This window comes from Lissotriton vulgaris, chromosome 9 (assembly GCF_964263255.1).
Source record: "Lissotriton vulgaris chromosome 9, aLisVul1.2, whole genome shotgun sequence".
Taxonomy (NCBI): domain Eukaryota; kingdom Metazoa; phylum Chordata; class Amphibia; order Caudata; family Salamandridae; genus Lissotriton; species Lissotriton vulgaris.
The window spans coordinates 99,542,316-99,564,996 of record NC_141697.1 but is presented as its reverse complement, the minus strand read 5'-3'; the positions used below and the strand labels follow the sequence as shown (position 1 = coordinate 99,564,996).

Below are 22,681 nucleotides of genomic sequence, written 5' to 3'. Positions count from 1 at the left end.
TCAGCACATGCAATTACTACGACAGTATATGAGGTGGATCAAAAACAGAATTTAAAAATCTTTGTAGACTCAGTAGATTTCTCATGAACAAATGTGCACAGCATTCAGAGATTACGTAAATAGATTCTGTTTGATATAGAGGTTGGCAGAAGGAGAAACAGTGAGTACCTGGGATGAGATGTATATAGGCCTATGAGGTTAAGTGTAGGTGGAAAAAGCTTGTGTTCAACAAATTCCTTAAAGGAGCGACGTCCACGGTGGAAAGAGGTGGGTGGCAGACATGTGTGAGCTACAACTCCTGGATTGGGTCAGAATGTTCTTTGACAGCGCCAGAAGGGCGGTGGTTGAGGTTCTGCAAGGAACATTGTGTCTAGAAGGAAGAGTTTGCATGCAAGGTAAGATGTCTCCTAATGTAGTGTAGTTCCTATATTCCCAATAGGCTCTGCGCATTGGAAAAATATATCCTATAGATTAGACGTAGGACTGAGGTCTACTAGGTCTCTATCGAATATACTAGACTTAATTGTGAGTGCCACCTAGCTCAGAAGTCACTAGAAACTTTCTCGAATGAAAAAGAAGGGATTAGTTTCTGACAACCGCATAAACATGACAACTTTGTTTCCCCAAGATAAAACTGATCTTCAGAGTTGTGGAAACAATAGATAGATATTTTACTCAGTCAATCGTGAATGCTTCGTTTCAACAGAGGTGCAGAGAAACAGAGAGACTGGCGTTTTCAATAAAAGGATTTATTGAACAGTCTTCTTTCTCATGGAAAAGAAATGAACTGCCTCAATCGTAAGACTGGCTGTAAAGTATAATGCGTACAGCAAGAATAGTATTGTAAAATAATACTGTAAAAGCATGGTATGGTTTATAAGCCATAAAATACATACACAAATAATAAAAGGTTTACAAAGTACTCGACTGGTGCTTCTAAAATACGCCTACCCCGGTGTGCCTAACCTGGGTATGGTACGAGGGAAGGAGTAAGTGAGGTGTAGCATAAATCTAGTATTCTTTTTGCCAAGAATCTATCCAAGATTTCTCTTAGGGTCTAATCAGCTCCGTACCTTGGTTTTGAATGAAGGAGGTCTGGTATCTCTCTGACTCAGGACTCGATTTCCCAACACCCCGCAAGGGGAGCTTGGAAACACTGGAGCTGGATTTCACGGCAAGAGGTAGGTAGGTAGGTGTATTTATAAAGCGCAAACCTGTCACCCGGAGGGCATCCTGGCGCTTACAATTCAGACAGCCATGCTTTCACTGCTCAGACATTTCTAGGGAAAAGGTGCGTCTTTAACTCCTTCCTAAACGGAAGGTAGTCCCTATGGCTTCTCAGTGAGAGTGGCAGGGAGTTCAAGAGAAAAGACAGTGTCTCTCTGAGTGCGTCTGCTGGAGGGTCGGCTTCCTTTGGCACTTGCTGCAATGAGCTGCGTCGGGAAAGTAGATAGTCGAACTGCTCCAAACCACCGTGTGTTTGCTATGGAAAGTGTGGGCATATTTATACCTTGAAGGTGCCGAGATTGAAGTAAAGGTGGACATAATAACGACATCAAAGAGTCTCAGTTCTTTGAAAATTCCATCAGTTCTTGGACAAATCAGTATTCAAGCAAGGGAAGTCCCTAACTGCTGAAGCAGAGTTTCTCCAAGAAATCGTTGAGGCTTTTCGGAACTAGTGGAAGTAAACATGCCGTATTTGGACTGCATGGGCCATGTCTAAATATGGTTATGATTTCTATGCCTATATAAGGACAAGATGATTTATACCTATATAAGGGCATGAATTACACTAGGGTCCTAAAATGCTATACAACACTAAGAGAATAGTAAGGTATTTGCACTGACACACATATTTCACCAGTGAAAACCGAGGCACATGTGAAACTAAAGCCTCAGAAGACAACGATTAGTTTGCCTGCATTAATTTAAGCATCTTTGACTAAGCAGAGGTCAGTGGTTTTCAGGTTGTGCAAGACAGAATTGCAGTAATGCAGCTTCTGATGGCAGTTCTAACCACAGATTCCTCAACTTTAGATTCCTCACAAGCATCAGTCTGGATTTGTAAACCTTTTCTGCAGTACCTCCTGTGGAATACTAGCTGTTACTATGTGGCTACCTGAAAATTTCAGTCCCACCTCCGGAAGTGATGACAGAAAGCCTCATATAGGCACTACCTCTGAACGTGGACATCAGTCCTCTTTTCCCTTTGAAGCAGATCCAGAGCTATACTACCAAATATTTCTAGGTACTACCAATTTCACGAAAACGAATTCTGTGACAGTGTGAAGGTACGTCTCCCACTAAAATTACAGTATATAAGCTGTGTCAGGCCTTTAGGAAACAGATGACAGTCATAAATCCACAGGATGTCGGCTTTTTGTGTTAGGACTCCAAGCACGACACAAACGCCTGCGTTAATGCTCCCTGATGCATACCTAGGTCATATTTAAGCGCGAAGCGAAGGTCGACGCTGCCGAGCATGAGACAAGTTCCATTTGAGCTCCTAATTCTGTTCATGCTTTTGGTCGCCGTTCTTGGTTAAGTCCAAGATGAAGTTGAAAGACAAGTGTTGATGCAAGCATAAGAATGTCAAGCAGGGCTCAACCATTTCCTGACATTCTAATTCCAGTGGGAAGTCATGCAGCAGGCACTCAAAAACTGTGACTCTTGCATTGTGATCTGATTCGGATCTGGTTTTGAGACTGGAGTCCATGCACCATAAATTTCTCATGCACCATAAATTTCTCATGCAATCATCGACTCCACAGCAGATTAGAGGGGAAATGCTGCAATTCTGCCAGATGGTTCCTGGTGCGTCTGGTGCGCCTTAATTCAGATGGATTTGTCGAGAGTTTCCAGCTTGACTTTCGCTGGTGGATCCTTCCACAGTGCTGACTGACCCTGTTCGTTCTAAGTTTGATCATTGAGCAATGCTAGACTGCGCACTAAAACACATTTGCCATAAGCCCCATAGGTGGTGCCTAACTTTCAGCTGGCCGCAGCTTCAGAGGTGCCTGTTGCAGGTGCTACCCCCAATTCCGATGTTGAATCCAAACTCATTACAGTCAGATCTTGACCCACGTTGAGCTAGAATATAACTAAACAATAAAATGATTCCCCTTGAGTTCCCTTGCCTCAATATCAGTTGCTAGAAACCATTTTTGGTTCTTGCCCTGATGCAGTTCAGGGGCTTAAAAAAGTTCCCCACAAAAATAATAACAAGGAGGAGGCGGACAATTTACTACCTGGATTGCTCTGCACCACAGGCGTACTCTTGGGGACCCATTGTTTCTAACACGAAACACAAAAACTTTTCGTTCAGTCTTGTTAGCAAGGTAAACCCTAGAGCTTTCCCCACTCTCCTCGTGACAGACAATCCAAGACTCATGCTCTATGCAAAATAGATTTTTTCTTCAGTTAATGTGGCCTTAAGGTAATTGAATGCTGTTTGTCTCTTGATCCGTTATACACACACATTTTAGAACATGGTGAGTTAGCTCTTGCCTGCCTGCTCTTCTGAGTTCAATCTAACAGGTGAATAGCTATGAATATAATGCTCGCTAAGGATGTTGCAGTGTTGGACATCTAACAAGCTGCTAAGTAGGCAGTGTTTGGGCTGTTTTTTCTGGTCCTATTGCTGCCGTGTCCCAAACGAAAAAAACAAATAGTCCACAGGTGTCGCTTTTGGGACAGATTTTAAAAAAATGGTGTACAGCATACCCAATGCTGTGCTGCATGGTTAAAAAGGACACAAAACAAGGTGTGCCACTATGACGCAATTGCCTTATTTTGTAGGTGTACCCACCATGCATGCAAGTGTCCTCAAAATACCAAAGACTATTATTTTCTTAATTTACAGATTCAAGTTGGATAAGTGAAAAAAAAATTAGTACAGAAGCACTCTTTTATTTTTTACTAAATCGAGTGGGAAAAGCAACACAGAGGGCGCAGGTGAGGACTAACAACCTGGAGAGCGCAGGTGGAGGGGGTAAGCCGCACGGAAGGTGCAGGCAGTGGAGGCAACATTGAGGGAAGGGATGGGGACAGAATCCATACGAACTAGGAAGAAGTGAGGATACAACAGAGGGCTGGGGAGGCGGAATCAACACACAAGGCATTAGTGGGGAGAGTAACACGAATGGGGAGGCAACATGGGTGAACAAGAGGAACGTGGAGCATAAGAAGAAGAGAAGCACACAGGCGAGAAAACAACTGGGGGGACAGGTATACAAGTATGAGTACAGCACAGATGCAAGCATTGCAGAAGCACATAGGTCAAAGAGTGCGACACAGAGTGTGGTGGAGGGGCAGAAGGGGGAAAGTAAGTAGACACGGGAGACAGTTGAAAATCACATGCACTCTCATGGAGTGCCTAATCAAAAAATAAAACGTAGCACTCAAAAAGTAACCAGTGAAAGCACACGTGATGAGGCCATGCTCAAAGGGGGGACAAACACAAGAAGATGAAGAAAAGCCCACATAAGCTGATGAATAAAAAGAAAGGAAATTATAGTGGGAATAAGGCCAACCAAAGGGTGGGCTCAAAACCCATTGTAAGCTCACAACATCTCTTTTCACAGACAGACTACTTGCGTTTGTTGGTAGGCGAGACCTGAAAAAAGGCCTATACACTGGGCCCTTTCAGGCCATACCTTCCAATGGTACCATGTTGCCTGATAGGCAAGCTCAACACTGCCTCAGAAACCACTTTTGAGAGTGGACGACTTTGGGATTTATTCAGTAGGTGAGGAGTCTGTGGTTCGAAAGAACACTTTACTTACCTTCTCTAATTTTTTTATCTAGTAGCAACTCTATCTAGCCGCAGATTCCTTACCTTACAATATTCCTAGGTGTCAGATTGTATCTGGAATTGTTTTTGTAATTTCCCTTGTGCAGCAGTAGGTGGCGTTGATCGGTCAGTGTGGCGTCGTCGGCATCGGAAGTGACATGATTGGTGCCTCTATAGCCGCCACCCCAGCACGCAAACCCCAGTTCTTGACTTTCCGCACCAGAATCATGGAGCTAAGCTGAGAAAGAATAACTGGTGTGTCAAAAGGGAGGTCCAATAGGATCTCGTAAGTTAGAGAAGACAGTCTGCAGAATGGGGAGGGCGGGAGAGTAGGAAAAGAATTTCTAACTAGATATAGTACCTACCAGATAAAGCACTACCAAAGGTAAGTTACTAGATCATCAGGTAGAGACTTCTAGTTGCAGATTCCTTACCTTAGGATAAATACCAAAGCAATATCTCTCCCCGGAGGTGGGTCTGCAGATTGTTTCAGAATACGAAGTCTTGGAGGACCGAACGGACAAAGTACCAATCTCGCTGGACCCGAATGATGTGGCAGTAGTGTTTGGCAAACGTTTGCAGTTATGCCCACATAGCTCCCTGACACAGCTGTAGCTCTGGTGGAACGAGCTATTAATCCCTCAGGGGATGTTTCTTGGGCAATCCACAGTATATTTTAATGCAGAGAACGATCCATTGGGAGATATTTCTCTTTTGAATTGCCTTCCCTTGCCAGGCCCCTGCAAATCCAGCAAAGAGTTGATCGTCCACCAGGAAATCTTTGCTACGATCAATATAGAATGATGATGCTCTTTTTACATCCAGGTGGTGAAGTCTCTCTTCTTCTTTAGAAGTATAAGGAGGGGGGATAAAGGTAGGCAGGGTGATATTCTGCCCGATGTGAAAAGGTGTCACTACAATTGGTTAGAAGGATGCCAGCGTTCTTAGTACCAGTTTGTCTGGGAAAAATTAAGTGCAGGAAGGGTTAACAGAAAGTGCTTGCAGCTCGTTAACACACCTGGCAAATATTGCCACAAGGAAGACAGTCTTAATTGTGAGGAGCTAGGGGCAGCTTTGCATTGCCTAGCAAGGCGAACACATGAGATAAGTTAAAACTAACTTCAAGTCCCACTGGGGCAAAATGAAGGGCATGCGTGGAAAGATATGTTGCAAGCCTTTAAGGAATCTAGTCATAACAGGTGACCTAAACAGGGAAAGTTGATCTGGCAGCCGTATAAAAGTGAAAATGATAGACAGATAGCCTTTCACTGTACCCATACCAAAGCTTTGTCAGGCCAGGTATAAAATAAAGAGGAGGACTTAAGATGAGGGAATAGAGGTCAACAGATTTAGATACACACCATGTCACAAACTTGTCCCTTCGGCAGGCATAGACAGCTTTGGTAGAAGAAAGCCTGGCTGCCAGAATGACATCATATACTTCGGGAGGGAGATCAAATACCCCAAACTGTTGCAGCTCCATCTTCCCTCATGAAGGTGGAGAGTGGAAAGGTTTGGGTGCAGTCCCTTGCCCTGTTGCTTTGACAAGAAAATCCTCCAGAAGGGGCAGCCTGACTGCAGGAAAGATGCTCATGCTCAGTAGTTCCGGATACCATACTCTCTGTGCTTAGTACGAAGCCACTAAGATGACTCGGGCACGGTCATACTTGATCTTTTTGAGAACTCTGGACAGGAGTGGTATCGGTGGAAAGGCATATAGGAGCCCTGAAACCCCCTCAAGACAAAATGTGCCTCCAAGCAAGAGATGCCTTAGAAACTCCAGCAGGCAAAAGTGCTGACATTGTGTGTTCTCAGTGGCAGTGCACAGATCTAACCAAGGATCTCCCCAATCCTGGAACAGGTCTAGCACTACTTCCGGATAAACATGCCATGTGAACTGCTAGGCATCGACAGCTGAGTTAGTCTGCTTTGACTTTCAGAGAGTCGCCAGATGTTGAAGCACCAAGAATATGTCCTGGCGTTCCAGCATTGTTGAAAGACATAAAGCCTCTTAACATAGGGTCCACAACCCTAACCAACCCTACTTGTTGCAAAACCACATGGCGGTGGTGTTGTCCATGAACACATGAACTTGCATTTCCTTCATGGAAAAATGCTTCAATGCCAGATGGATCACTCTCAGTCACAACAGACTGAGGTCGAACTGAGACTGCAGAGCCCACATGTGCCAGTGTGCATATTTTCCCAATTGATGCAGAAGGTGATGAGACGCAGCAGCCTTAGAGTCAGTAGCATAAACATCTAGGGAAGAGGCAGAAACATTGAGATCATAGCCTGAATATCCTGGACTCGCTGTGAAAGAAGATAAACCAGAAACAGCACTGTATCCAGAACAGCTACACAGGAGCACCTGAGAAGGAGTCTGTGTGCATTCAGCATGTAGATAGTGAACCACAACGAATGCAGGAGGTTCGCCGTAGTCTGGAGGAGGGAAACAAGTGCCTGGTGTGAGCCAGCCTTCAACAGCAAATCTTCGAAGTAGGGGGGAAGTCTAAAGCCCCTAACCCTTCACAGATGTGCTGCAACCACTGTTCTTAACTTGGAGGACACCCAAGAGCACTAGTAAGGCCGAAGGGGAGCGCTGCGAACAGATACGGCTCCTGACCCACCATGAACAGCAAGTAATGTATGTGGGCCAAAAAAACGGGGATGTGAAAATAAGCACTCTGCAAGTCCCATGCTACCATCCAGTCTCCAGGGGGAAGCGCAGTTAAGACCCGAGGCAGGGTGAGCATCTTGAATTGTTCCTTTTTCAAGAAGTAGATGAGAGGATGCAGAACTAGGATCGGACACAGGCATCCATCTTTCTTTGGCACTAGAAAGTAGCGGGAACAGCAACCCGAGCTACTTCTGATTTTGCCACCTTTTCGACGGCTCTTTGGCTAGAAGGGACAGTACTTTCTGTCGGAAGAGCGCAAGGTGGTCCTCTGTCAGCCAATCTGGGGATGGAAGGAGTGGTGGTGGGTTTGTTGGACTGGGAGGGCATGACCTCGTTGGACAATCAGAAGAACCAATTTGTTCAATGTTATGTCCCTCCACTGATGCAGATGGTTCAGAGTTCTGCCACCAACCGGGTGGCCATTCTAGACTGAGGTCAAACTAAAGAGGATTCAACTGCACAGCCATCGTGGGAGGGGACAGAACTCTGGCTTTGGGCCCCATAAGCCTTTTGGGAACTGTGTCCAAGCTACGAAAGGACTGAGCCTGCTGTCCATGGTGGCTAGGTGGGAAAGGACGTGGCTGATAACCCCTAACATAGCACTGGAAGGGGCATAAGACCGGATGAGTCTGTCAGGGGCTACAGAGACCCCATGACCTAAGGGTGGCGATACCATATTTGAATTGTTTTTACAGGCCGAATCTGCCTAGTCTCCGAAGAGAGGGATTCCATCGAAGAACATGACCATAATCAAGGCTTTGACATCCCCTAAAAAGTCAGTATTCCTTAACCAGGCTCGATGTCTCAGGGTCACCGAAGAAGCAATGGCTCTGCCCAGTGAGTCTTTCATATCCAATCTGCATTGTATTGTGAACTATGCTGCGTCTCACCCATCAGATGGAAATAATAGTCCAATAAGTACACAGTAGTCATAGATCGCAGTATCAGGCTGACAAAAAAATACATTCTCTTTCCGAAAGCATCCAACCTCTTGGATTCCTTATCCAGTGGAGTGGTGGGGAACATGTCAGGATTGATCCTGGAAGTTGAGGCCTGGACCACCAGGCTCTCAAGGAGAGCAAGCTGGGAGAGAAAGGCTGGGTTCTCAGAACAGCGAGCAATGATCCTGTGCATGGGAGTGCCTGTACAGGCTAGGCCCAGGCACGAGCAGGACATCATTGAGGACTTTTTTGAAGGGTAGCAGGGGTTCTGATGGGAATACCACAGGTTGAAGCATGACCATCAATACGTCTTTTACTTAAACCTTGGGCAGCAGTAGGTCCAGGGCTTTAAATGCCATCCGAACCACCATAGCGAAGGCAGCCCCTTCCTCTTTAGCCACTGTGGGAGGAGAGAGGAGATCAGTGTCTGGTGAGGTACCAGGCTCCTTGTGTTAGCCAGGTCCTCATACCTATTAGGGGGTTGGAATAGGGATCCTCAGATCCCTTCCATTCGTGTTCCTCAATGAGCTTTTCAGTATAATAGGGCTCTGTCTACAATTCAGGCCATGTGGGCCTGGTCGGCACCAGAGCAGTCATCATGGGATGCCGGTCCTGCTCCATATGAAGTCAGGAATCAAGATGGGTTCAGCAGCGTCAAGAACGACGCCACTGGAATGGTCTCCAGATGAGGTTGCGGCCGGGACTGATACGGATCCACCAACGGATCCTAAGGGGTTGGCTGGCGTCAAGGTTGAACCAGCCCCCAGAGCTGCAGTCAAAGACCTGAACCCAAGAGATCCAAAGGTCCTCCAGACGGGGTTGAATCGGCCAAAAATGAGGCTCATGGCCTCATAAAATTCACAAAGTTGGGCGGGGGTCGCTCCAGCTCCGGGAAATTCAGGGAAGTTCAGACGGGAGCCAGTACTTGACAGTAGCTGCACGGGAACCATCTGCGAGTGAGCTTGGCACTTGTGGCGTCGTCCCTTGCGTCGTCAGAAGAGAGGGAGTGATGCAGAGAAGCCGAACATAGCTGTAACTTCTTGGAGTTCTTTTTGTTGGACACCAGAAGAAGTCCTGGAGAGGGATGAGGACCAACATGAACAACTCAGGGAGCGGTTCAGAGACATCCCACGCGAACAAGACTTGGAGTGGCACGGGATTGCGCAATGAGTTGCGAAAAGCTTCATGGCTCGCTCTTGGATGGCTTTCGGGTTCATGGTTCTGCACTTCGCCCACAACGCATAGTCGTGGTGCTTTACGGAGCACCACAAACAGACCCAAAGGGGGGTCTGTCACCAACATCTGTCAATGACAGGTTGCACAAGGCTTGAACATGGTGGTTTTTTCAGAGATATTTCTGTAAAAAAAAAAGCAAAAATAACACACCAGTTGTCGACAAAAGGGTCAAAGCCAGTCAAACAATGACTGAGGCACAGAAAAGAAGGAACTGAGGTCAGCACCCTGGTGTGGCGCATATTTGGGAGCTGAATGACGCTGCCTACTGGTAAACAAGGGGTATTGCTCAAAACTTTCTGGATGCAGTCTGACGCCTGGGAATATTCCAAGGTAAGGAATCTGCGGCTAGAAGTGTCTATCAGATGTATCCATCACAAGAACAAGCTATTAACACACTTTCTGGTAAATACTCACCGCCTGCCCTCCCATTCATTGTTTAAAGCGAACTTCTAGTAGGTCCTAACAGTCCGGTTTAGAGAGCACATCTTATCAACATTCCAATTTGTTGCTCCAAGTTTTAGGGCATGGTAGTAACGGCTGATAAACTGACGTCAAAATGGAGCGGATGGAGCCTACGTATGGCTTTGTGTTACCACTTCCGGTGGTGGGATGGAGAGGTTATGGAATATGATAGCACCACCTACAGGCATGCCGTAGCCATTGTAGAAAAGGTTTCCGGATCGGGTCTGGCACCTGAGAGCACTCAAAAGATGAGGAATCAAAAGGTAACTAATCTACAGTAAGATAGAGTATGCACCAGAATTTCCACAGCATGAAAACTACTGTGATCCCTTTCTAATTGTGTAGCAACGTTAAATAACGTTAAGAAAACTCAGCTCTGAGTGGCTGATCGGATGCTGTTCTCTCAGAGCATGGTTGTACGTTTGCTATGCAGTTGTTGGGATACTAGTGACCAGTGAACATTTTAAAAAGTGTTGAGAGAAAGAGAAAATGCAACAGATTTTGTTTGGAAGCTTTCTGGTGAGTCGGTTATGGGCAACAGCATTGTTTTAGGAATAATGGGCAGAATTGTTAATGATCAGTTATTAATAAATATTAAGTAATATTATTTGTTATATTGCAGTTGCTACTTGAGTTTCTGTTCAGGTGTTGCTATTGTCGAATATTATTGCAACTGTTTTGCTGCACTACAAAGATGAACGTTTGAGTCGCTAAACCAGGACTTGAACACGTGACGTGCATCAATCATAAATAGAGCAATATCAGAACAAGTGCAGTTCTGCAAAATTAATTTGTCTTATGTTTTTTATACCATGTTGGGTAATATTTTACTCAATTGAAAAACTGTTGTGTAATCTACTGTCATTTTGTTTAAAAGTACAAACTCAAATCCCACATATTAAAAAGGAGTACGAACTTCATCATTATCACTAAAATGTGCAAGAACACGAATCATACACATTAACATGGTGAGAACTTTAAAAATGAAACATTAAATTGAACACTAAGCAACTAACCAGTGGCAACAGTAAACTTTCACAGCAGCCATTTCAGGACGTTTTCATCCTTGCAACAAGAAAATAGAGTTGTATACAGAATTTCAAACCTGGTGGATTCTGTAGAATTCTGACCAGGAAAATTAGCATATGTAAATTAGCAGGGGCTGGTTAGAGGTATAAAGGGGCAGGTCCCATACAACATTACCCAAAGTATTTAGGATTCAGGCACGTAGAGGGTAGTTTTTTGAGTGACATGTAAGAAGCATTTTGTAAGTTATCCAAAATTTGCATAACAAAAACAATATTGACTAGTCAAGTTGTCGCCTAAGGGGCCCCTTTTGGGACTCCTTACAAGAAAGTTAACTGTGCCAATTGGGTTCATAGCCAATATATTTGGGGTCAGAGCACATACACTGGAATAGCATTGTCCCAGTGTTAAGAGTCCAAGATTACTAGCAAGTGAGCCCCCCAAAAAATGGACAACTGTAGGTCACCACCAAAAAAGGATCACTCTGCAACACCAAGAGTTCTGTTTTAAAATGTAAATGTTTTAAAAATCATAGTGAGATCAGATATCCATAGAGAGCACAGGCATAGCAGGCTGAGACTACAGAGACCCAGCCATATTGTGGGACACGCCTGTTCAATAGTTTAACATTTCCAATAACCCATTTTTAATATCACATACTAAGGGATGGTAGTGAGAGTTAGAGGACACCAACTCTTCAACTCACCGTGCATGCCACATCTTCTTTCATCAGGTCACTTCCAAAGAGTGTTGGGGGTGGAGTGGTCATAATCTTGGCAGTACCGGAGCCTTCACATCGATGCAGAAACCTTGTTACTTCGATCTGCATCTCAATAGTGCTGATGTGTCTAAATTTGAAGGGAATGTCTAAAAGTTAAACAGGCTTTGTGCATGGGGCTTAAGAAGCATAACACAAGAAGCAATATATTTACACAGTTATTTCAAATTGAAACATAAAAAATGTGCCAGCCTAAATGCAATCAGAGTAAAGTATTGTCTGGCCTCCATTACTTTTACAACTAGTTTTGACAGAAACTGAATATACCATGAACAATGTTTAACAAGAGCTAAAATGATATAACAGATCACAGAATATCTACTCTGTAGCGTAGAGACGAAGACACGGCAAGACATTACATTTCATGCACAAGAAGTCACATCTTGTTTACACATGTTGTGTAACTGCATTTGTTGTGTTTGTTAACTGACAGGCCATGATGGCCGATGCTCCTGTATTTCCTGGTTTCCCAAATACAATATATTTGGAAATGATTAAGATGCTCAAATTTATAAGACGTACACCATCCTTAGATTGTCATTACAACTAAATCATTATTAATACATTTGGGGCACTCCAGGGGTGAGGCAGGTGGTGTCCTCTTTAAATCATCAGCCAATCTAAGACAATTTTAATATTACAGCCATGCTGCATGTTGCTAATATCGTAGTTAAAGTGGAAGCAAATTATTTACACATGCGTTTGAGTTGTAAATTAAATCATCAAGATACCTCTTGAAGCATCACCCCTGACCGATCAGCACAGGACATTTCAGGGGGACTATGACATGGGATTGAAAAGGGGAGTTTTAAAGGTTAATCGGTAAAGGAGGCATAGACCAAATATCACCTAATGGACACAGAAGGAGTGATTCTGTGAGCGAGACTGATAAAGAATGTATTTCATTGTATTCATATAGCACACCAAACTAGCTAAACAGCGAAAAAGGGGGGAAGGAACCCACAGCAAGAAGCAAGTGTAGCTTGCCCAAAAGAGTAGTTTACTGTTCAAGAGGTTCAAGGCTAAGGTGTTATGGACACTTTATTTAGAGATAATATACTCTTTGGTATGTTCATCTTCAGGTCCTTCCAGAAGTGAGGAACAGAGGGAACTAGTCAAATCTACAAGCTAAGGAGGACAAATCTTTCCTTTTGATCTCATTCTTGTATTATCTTAATGATCAATGATCACAGTCGTGATCTTTGAAAGACGTTCTGTTTGTCAGTACCAACGGTGCTTCTGGCAGCTTCCCCCATGTGATGCTTCTCCAGCATGCCCTATATGAAGCAGCCTTTGGTAGGGTAGATGTTATATCTTAACTATAGCTGAATTGCTGCCTAGCCCCTGCTACCTGTATGCCCTTTGAATACCTAGACACATCAGAAGCAGTCATTTTCTTTCGAAATGTGCTGATGGGCTTCTTTCTCCCAAAGCTCTTTGAGATGTCTTGCAAGTATGTTCTGAGATGGTCTTTTGCTTTTGTCATCCACTTCTGTTTTTCTCCAAGTTCAGTGTAGTTTTTTGCTCTGTGGTAGAAGAACCGAATGCACGTCATCGCTGCACGAACATTATCCTGCAAAAGAAGAGCAATAGATGAGCAGAGGTGAGGGATCAATTTTTTAAACACTGGGCATTTTTAATGCAACATTTATATGAGTTTTGCCAGAAAATGTATTTACTCCTTCTCCACTCCTAAAGTCCTTTTAGTCCAAGGGCCACAGACCAGCAGCAGTACATAAAGAAAAACAGCAGTGAAATGTATCTATACTACTATTATAAAGGAAGAACTTTGAACCTTTGAGGCGGGTAAACTCGGGAACCACAGCGCCAATCCACACACCTGATACATCGTTGTAATCGTCAGGGTATGCAGATGGACACAGGCTATATAAAGTTAAAAAATATACGTTATTTATCAAATTTAGTCCCGTGGAAGAAGCGCCGGCTGCAACCTGCGTGCTGACGTCAGGAGTGCGGGGAGGAGCGGCGTCCAGGAGCGCGAGGAGGAGCGTCGGACATGGCGCGGGGAGGAGCGGCGGACAAGCGGGGAGGAGCGGTGAGGAGCGGCGGACAGGCGGTGAGGAGCGGCGGACAGGCGGTGAGGAACGGCGGACAGGCCGTGAGGAGTGGCGGACAGGCGGGGAGGAGCGGTGACGAGGAGCGGCGGAGCCGTGAGCTGAGGAGGGCGGGGGAGGAGCGGCGGCTGAGTTAAGGCTCCGGGGGACCCACGGACAATGTCAGGGCAGGCGGGGGTCGGGGCAGGCGGGGGATGGGGCGGGCGGGGGCCGGGGCGGGCAGGGGCCCTGAACACTCATGGCGGGGGACAGGGCGGGTGGGGGCCCTGAACACTCATTTCGGAACGGGCTGCTATGTCGGGGCAGGAGGGGGTCGGGGAAGCCTGATTGCTCCCGGATAAGGTCGGGGCGGGCTGCTAGTAACTAGATAAAAGCAAACAAAAATAACACTTTCCATTTCTTCTTAGCTTGCTCAGCAAAAGGGAATCTTTTCCAACTCCATTAATTCATAGCCAGGAGTGTATTTATTTATGCCCTTACAAAATAAACTACTTTTGCAAGAAGTGGAATGCCTAATTCTAGTCAGGGAAAGGATGGGCCACACATCCATTATTGTTCTGGCTATCAATGTACCATATTACACTAAAGGAGTGTCATGCCCTTTAAACACTTGTACCGTAGTTCCAAGAAAAGCTCAATTCTCAGTGAAAAAGATATATTTTAGCCATTTGTGTACCTTGAAATTAAACCCGGCCTCTGACAAGCTGCTGGTTAAGATGGCAATGTTGATGATGTCATAGATAGCGGACAGTTAAAAAATGATCAGTGTTGATACCACCACCGCTGACCAGCTTATAAAGGATGTCCAGTACAGGCAACACCACATCCTTAGTTTTGCTATTTTGCCAAAAGCCAGCTTTAAAAGGGATCAAGTGGCCGATTTTCTTCTGCAAAATGCTGCCGCAGTCTAAAGGATTGTTTACTCAAGCACCTTTCCTAAGTAAGTCAGAAAAGAGGACAAAAAAGTTTTTCAATCTCTGTTCATAAGGATGGTTATTTAGCATCAGCTTTACTACTGCTGACTTTCATGCAAGGGGGAACAACATTTTGGATCAAAGTGCTTTTGAGCAGCGCAAGAGTTTGTTATTGCTATGGAGGCAAAACGGTTTCATTTTTTGGCTGGGCAGGTGTCCTTGAGGGAGAAGAAACTTTCTTTCTTTAACTTAGCCAACAATGACCCATCAGTTGTTGCATATCAGCTGCAGGTGACTCAATGATAGTTCCAATAGTAGTTATCTGTGAAGGAACATTTTATTTATTATCTGAAATAAAACAAGAGATTTTCAGATAACCAGAGGTGAGGGCACAGCAGTGGATTAACTGGTAATGGGTGTTTGCAGCTGCACTATTCTGTGAAATTTTCTTTCAGCAAGTTAAAAACCTGACTTTTGCGCAAAGAGAAAAAAGGGAGATAAAACCAGAACAACTTTTATATTGATATATTGCATCAACATGCATTCCTTTACAAAAATATCAGAGACCCAATGAACCAACCATACTAAGTAAGGTCATAGGTGGTGTACCTGAGCGATCACCTGATGCAAATGCTCCACCTGGCATAGATAACATTATCAGGACACAATATCTTCCTTATGATTCTAGTACTCCAAAACCTAACCTTACCTCTTTCACAAATGGCTGAGGACTGCCTATGTGTGAAATCCAGGTCCTCAAAGCTTTTAACCAGAAACCTATCACTAATTTACTTGAAGATCCCACTGTCAAAGCGATCCTCAGAACACATGAGCATTGCCTCTACCGTACCCTACCAACCTAGCCAGTGCCCGCATGTTTTTTTTACTGTCACACATTCTTGAAGCATAAAGACCAAAGAAATGGATCAATGTATGTTGTGCAGGAGGGAGAGCAAAACGTAAGAATGGTGAAATCGTTATGAAGAGACAACCTACAGTGCCAGGGAAGACAACATACAAATGATGAAGCTTTCAGCAAAGAATTTGCGTAAGAATCACTGGCTGAAAGCTTTCTGGATGAAATGTCCTGAAGGAATCTACGATGGATATATCTTTGGAGGGCCACACATGCTGCCTTTGCTCAGATTCTCTGAGAAGCCCAAACTCTTCTAATATTGTAAGCTCTCAATATTCAAGAGATCATACACGTAATAGTGGCTAAGGAGTTCAAGTGGTTGCACACAAGCAAGGCCAAGAGAGGGTTTAAATCTGACTAAATAGCAGGATCCCAGTGGGAGGATGGTAAGCTTTTATCTGGGACATCCACATTAAATGATTCTAGCTTTTCCAGAATCATGTCTTCAAGTCTAGCACCGAAACATGGAGGTAAGAAGAATCAACCTTCCTAGCTGGACCAGAAATCTAGTACCAGAGGAGGAAGAAACTTTTTCTGAAGGAGAAATAGTTCTGTAAGCCAAAAGTGTTGACGCCCAAAAAGGGGCCATTTGTATCAAACTGACTTGCATTGTAAAAGGGTCCTACACATTAAGAAAAAGGCATAATGAAACATCCCCAACAAATCCAGGAGGAATGCACCTCCCATGTTTCTTTTCCTCATTTCCTCATAGGATGCAGATTCCAGACACTGCTAATTTCCTTGTCAAAATGATCTAGTCGCAGACCACTATTGTGTTTAAAAGAGACAGTAGTACATTTCAAATGACTTCCATTCATGTGGAGTACAACCAGAGTTGCTTCCAAAATTCTCTTTCCCTGTAGATGGGGTGGTAATGAGAGCAAATAATTGTTGAGGAACCAGTATCACTGCTAAGTAGCCAACCATGAAAGAATAACCAGTTTGCATAGCTATAACATAGCAGTGATGCTGTCCATGAGCTGCCCCTACCTTGAGAAAGGATTAAGGGCTCTAGGTACAGAAAAATTATTTTGAGAACATTATTTTGCTAACAAACACCCTAGTCATACCAAGATGATTTTGCGCCCATCATGATGCGAACAGTCCAATTGGAAATAAATCCATTTAAATGGCTGGACTCTCTAGAGCAGTGTTTATTCACATGGGGTCCGCAGACCATTAGGGTCAGTGAAGACTACTCAGAGGGGTCCGCAAATCCTGCAAAGGGGTCCACAAATGCTCAGAAAATCAAATAATATTAACTGACTAATAAAGTTTATATAAATAAATAGGAAAAACATTACAAACTTCTGTAAATGTGAAGGAATTTGAAATTGGAGGCTAAAAATTATGTTGGCATCCTCAGATTGATTTGTGATAGTAGTGCAGGTGCATCACACAGAATGTAGTATGGGCGATAGATGGCCTCAATTGAATTTAGAAAGTCTGCAACCTTCCAATTGAAACAAAAATGTTGATTAATATTTGTGAGTTAAATAACATTTTTATCAGTTGTGTATTTGTTTGATTAATGCTCATTTCTGTATTTTTTTGTCTTTTTTTTGCGGTTTTAGGTCACTGAAAATTATTATGCACTGGTCCACCGCTTTCTGTAATGACTTAAGTGGGGGTCCCTGGGTTCCAGTACAGACTAAGTGAGAGTTCACAGAAGTTAAAGGGTTAAGAGCCACTGCTCTAGAGCACACATGACTGAGGTGTTTGAGACTTAAACCAGTTCTGAATCATTTGAAGTTGTTAAAAGCTCGCCCTTTGGTACTCTAGGGGATCGATTTAGATAGAAGAACAATAGTTACTTACCTGTAATCTGTGGTTCTCCAGTATTGGTGTCTTTCATAGATTCACATGCCTGAATCATTCCCCGTCGTCAGAGTGGGAGTCTCACTGTATATAAAAAAGCAATAATATGCAATAATATCCTTAGAAAAACTGGGTAATAACCAACCAGGAAGTAAAGTAGCCCAAGCTACAAGTGTAAAAACTTCCACACTCATGACTATCCAAGTCATTTTGTATAGTCCAAACTGCAGCCAATCAGGCGACAGCACCCATCAGAATGTTCTCCCCAGAGGCTCAGGCTCTCAGATTTTTTCGCACAGGAGTGAAGCTAAAAACTTCTCTAGCCTAAGAGCCTATGATGGGAGGTGGGCGGGTTGCATGTGAATCTATGAAAGACACCAATACTGGAGAACCACAGATTACAGGTAAGTAACTATTGTTCTTCTCCAGTATTAGGGTGTCTTTCATAGATTCACATGCCTGAATCAGAGTAGATAGCCGTACCGAAATAATGCTTGGAAGACGCTATTTGTAACATCAGTTTGTACATAGCAAGAATATACATTCACATAATACAATGTCAACATTCATATATGCATGAAAAAACTTGCAATCACATGAGAATCCACTCAATATTAGGCATGGAATAAGCGTCTGGAAAGCAGTACAGAAGAGGAGGGAAACAGAGGCTCACCTTATCTGAAAAGATTGCGCAGAACCGCTTGACCCACTGAAGTATCAGTCTCGCTGGCAGCATCCAAACAATAATGCTTGGTGAAAGCAGGTCTGCTGGACCAAGTCGCTGCTCTGCAGATTTGCTGAAGTGGAACTCCAGCGAGCAGTCGAAGAAGAAACAGCTTTTGTAGAGTGAGCTCTTGGAGTTGTCTGTAAAAGGTCTTCCCGCTTGTATATGGCAAAGTCAATAGCTGCAGAAATCCATCTAGCTATGGTTTGTTTAGACACTACTTGCCCTTGCCGTATCTTTCCATAGGCAACAAACAGTTGATCGGATTTGCGGATGGCAGAGGTCCTTTGCAAATAGAATTTTAAACATCTTCTGATGTCAAGGGTATGCAATGCCCTCTCGGCAGGGGATAGCAGATTAGGAAAAAACTTATTTAAGATGACTTCTTCGTTCAGGTGAAAATCCGACGGCACTTTAGGCATAAACCTTGGGTTTGTACGTAGCACCACAGAATTGGACGTGAATTGTAAGAAAAGCGAATGGACGGTGAAAGCTTGAACATCACGGACTCTTCTAGATGAAGTCAATGCCAGCAAAAGAGAAACCTTCCATGGTAGGAATTTGAAATTCACCCTGTCAATTGGCTCAAATGGGTGGCGCATGAGCTGCGCTAACATTACATTAAGATGCCATGATGGAGGTGGACGACGTACAGGAGGAAACATTCTGAAGAGTCCCTTAAAGAACTGCTGTATTATTCTTGCAGAATAAAGAGAGGTGGACCCATCCAGACAGTACCTTGGATTGGCTGCCAGAAAGACCTTCAAAGTTGAATGAGATAAACCTTGAATAGGACTCGCACGTCGAGAGGATGTGAGAGCGAGTAGGAGGGAAAATTTCAATGTTAGAAATTTCGAATCCCTGAAATGGATTGGTTCAAAAGCAGCTTTGAGAAGCTGGGCCAATACGACATTGAGGCGCCAACTAGGCGGGTAACGCCCGATAGGCGGGCACATCCGGTAGAGTCCCTAAAAGAACTTGCGAATGATCTGGAGGAATAGAGAGACGTGAATCCGTCATGGCGAAAACGAGAAGTGCAGCCAGTACTTTTCAAGACGAAATGAGAAACGGGCTGACTTTGCCAGAAGGAGAAAGACAGGTTGGATCTGCTCTGGTGAAATGAGAAACGGGCTGACTTTGCCAGAAGGAGAAAGACAGGTAGGATTTGCTCTGGTGTAGCGTGCACTGAATTGATGCCGACAGACTCGCACCAGAAACCTCCCTTCAGTCTGAGGCAATGCACAAGTGAGCAAATTCAGAGTGCTCAGGTTGAAGCCGCAAGCTTGAGGTCTGAGGAATGCGGATGGTGAATCCGTCCGTACTTCACTGTCAGAAGTTGCGGCAGAGGGCGAAGCATGATAGGTTCGCAGCAAGGTAGTAGGAGGAGACCCGTGAACCACGGTCAGCGAGGCCATCTGAGCACAATGAGTGGGATGTGACATGGTTTTAGAACCTCATTTTCAGCAGGAGACGAGGCACAAACGGAATCAGCGGAAAAGCGAATGCAAATACTGTTGACGAGTTCATCGAATGCAGTTCCGCACGATCTTTTGTGGGGAAGCCAGATTGCATAGTACAGGCATTTGCGGTTGAGAGGCGTTGCAAACAGATCCAGGTCTGGTTGGCCCCCAGGCATAAGATGTGGTCCATGGTCTGTTGGTGGAGATCCCACCTGTGGTTGTCCTAGGCAGAACCGCTGAGGGAGTCTGTCATGACATTCGAGACCCTTGGAACATGTATTGCAGAAATATTAACGCAATGGTGAATGGCCTATTTGCAAATTTGTTGTGCTTGTTTGGGTGACAGTGATCACGTACCTCCTTGCTTGTTGAGATAGTGTATAGTGATAGTATTGTCTGTACACACTAACACTGACCCCTCTCGCACTAGGAAGCGGAAGGCTTTCAGAGCCAGGAAACTGGATAACAACTCCAAGCGGTTAGTGTGTGACGTCGTTGGAGAGGCGTCCATCTGCCTTTAATGGAAAAAACCCTGAAGGTGCGCTCTCTAACCTTCCAGGGAGGCATCGGTGGTAAGGGTGAGCGTTGGAGTGTCCGAGGAGGGAGCGGCCTGCTGCAACACTGGGAGCATGGGCCCACCAGCCCAGCTGTGTCCTCATTCAAAAGGTAAATAAGATGTTGTCGTTGAATGAGCCAGATAGATGTCACCACTGCTTGCCTAGCCCCTCTAGCATTTTTCTCATGTGTAATCTGCATTTGGGAACCAACGGGATGCAGGTGGAGGCCGTGGCCAGGAATGACTTTGAGGATCTACTGAAACGGACCTTTTTGTACGTAGAAGAACCACCGAGTGGGAGATGCAGGCCTGACGTTCGTGTGAGACAAACACCTTTGCTAGGTTTGTATTGATTGATGCTCCGAGAAATGTTCATATCAGAGCTAGGACTAGCTGGGACTTGTCATGATTTATTGAAAACCAGGTTTTGAAATAGTGACTGACAAGTGGCTGCAGCCATTGTGGAGAACTTTTTCCTCCAATAAAACGAGGCATCGACCTTCCTGGTCGGGAGAAAATGTCAAAGGAGAAGCGGGATTGCGAGGACGTCGCTGGGTCGCCTGAGTGAAAAATTAGTCATGTTGTTGTTGCGAGACAAGACAAGCAGGTGAATTGTCTGACGTTTTAAATTTGTGTTCGAGGCGTGCAAGAACCGTCAAAGCAGATCTTGGGCTCAGGAAGGGTTAAAGACCTCTTGTCAAAGAAAAGGTATCATAGGAACTGAACGAACTTTTGTCCGTAGTTAATTGTAAAATCAAAGAGAACAAGCATTTGCAATGCAATAGGTCTTGCATTAGGAAAGTTTGCGCTATTGGTATTGTAAATGACATTTTTTTTATTTATGTGTTGGTTTTGAAAATAGCTAAATTATTAGCGTTGTCATTTACAATGCCAATCGTTTTAACTTTCACAAATGTGACACCTATAGCATGTGTAATGCAATATGTGTTGTATTTACGTGACTTAGATGTATTGATATTACAAATAACAATGGCTTTTAATTTGTTTAATAATTAATACTTAAATAAAAGTTATTGTAATTTATAATGGCAATAGCTTAAACTTTTGTAAATAACTTTTGTGAAGATTATGTTCAGTGTATTTTATTGTGACGAAAATCCAATAACAGAAGTGAAATATTAACATCTTTTTGTAACATTTGTAATAAAGCTTGAAACATTGAGAAAACATATTTGAACCATTTGTTGTTGAATGGTTGCACAGATTGATGCTGTGGTGGCGCTGAGATATGTTGTGGTGGCGATGAGTGATGCTGTGGCTTTCAGTGATGGTGTGGTAGCGCATAGTGATGTTGTGGTGCCCCTGAGTGATGCTGTGGTGGTGCTGAGTGATGCTGTGGTGGTGCGATAGATAGAGTGAGGGCGTGGCGATAGATAGATAGATAGAGGGAGGGCGATAGATAGCAGGAGGGCGATAGATAGAAGGATGGGGATAGATAGATCGAGTGAGGGAGATAGATAGATAGATAGATAGATAGATAGATAGATAGATAGATAGATAGATAGATAGATAGATAGATAGATAAAGGGCCATAGATAGATAGAGGGCGATAGATATACATAGAGTGAGGGAGATAGATAGATACATAGATAGATAGATAGATAGATAGATAGATAGATAGATAGATAGATAGATAGATAGATAGATAGATAGATAGATAGAGAGTGAAGAACATATTTGTTTTGGTATGCATGGTGAATTTCGTTTTGTTTAGTATGAGTGATTTTAATGGATATGGGAATAACATACTTAGGTGTATTTTTGTTATTGATTAACCCTGGTATGACTTCCACTTACTCCCTTATCATTTAGTATAAATGTGATTCAGAACTCAGCAATGCAACTGAGGAACCGGTTCTGCTCTCTGGGAAACGCAGGCTTCACAGGTGTTCTTGAAGTCGTGTACTTTATATGTACCAAAAAAAAAATACCTTCAAAGTAGATCTGTAGCTTTGTGTCCGTGTTCCTGGAGCCGAAGCTAATTACTTCACACGGAGCCCCGAGACAGTAGTCAGTTATGTGTGCCTGAGCGATCTTAAGAAATGCTCAAAATGTATTTGACTAAGTGGAAAACTGGGGACACCTCCCCCCACGTGAATGAATATAAGCCTAAAGCCTGAATCACATTGTGTCAGGAAAGCAGGGCATTGCGAAACATAAGTGAAGGCACGCAGAAAATAAAATCGAAAAGAGTCTGCCATTGCTCAAGGGCAACGTCCCGAGAATGGTGTGTGCGGCGGCCGCCATTGCGAATTAAATGAAAGTGAAAGTGCACACGGCAT

The 22,681-nt window shown here is 44.0% G+C and overlaps 1 protein-coding gene across 3 annotated transcripts in view; it reads right to left on the bottom strand.

Annotated features, from left to right (window-relative positions):
- ZFYVE26 (zinc finger FYVE-type containing 26) overlaps nt 1-22,681 on the bottom strand; it is a 710,441-nt gene that overhangs the window by 105,569 nt on the left and 582,191 nt on the right. For all 3 annotated transcript variants that reach the window (XM_086937127.1, XM_086937129.1, XM_086937128.1), the window contains 2 exons: nt 13,286-13,488; nt 11,844-11,985 (listed from right to left, as the gene is read on the bottom strand). In XM_086937127.1, coding sequence (XP_086793253.1) covers nt 11,844-11,985; nt 13,286-13,488 — 345 coding nt within the window. The remainder of the gene's footprint in view (nt 1-11,843; nt 11,986-13,285; nt 13,489-22,681) is intronic.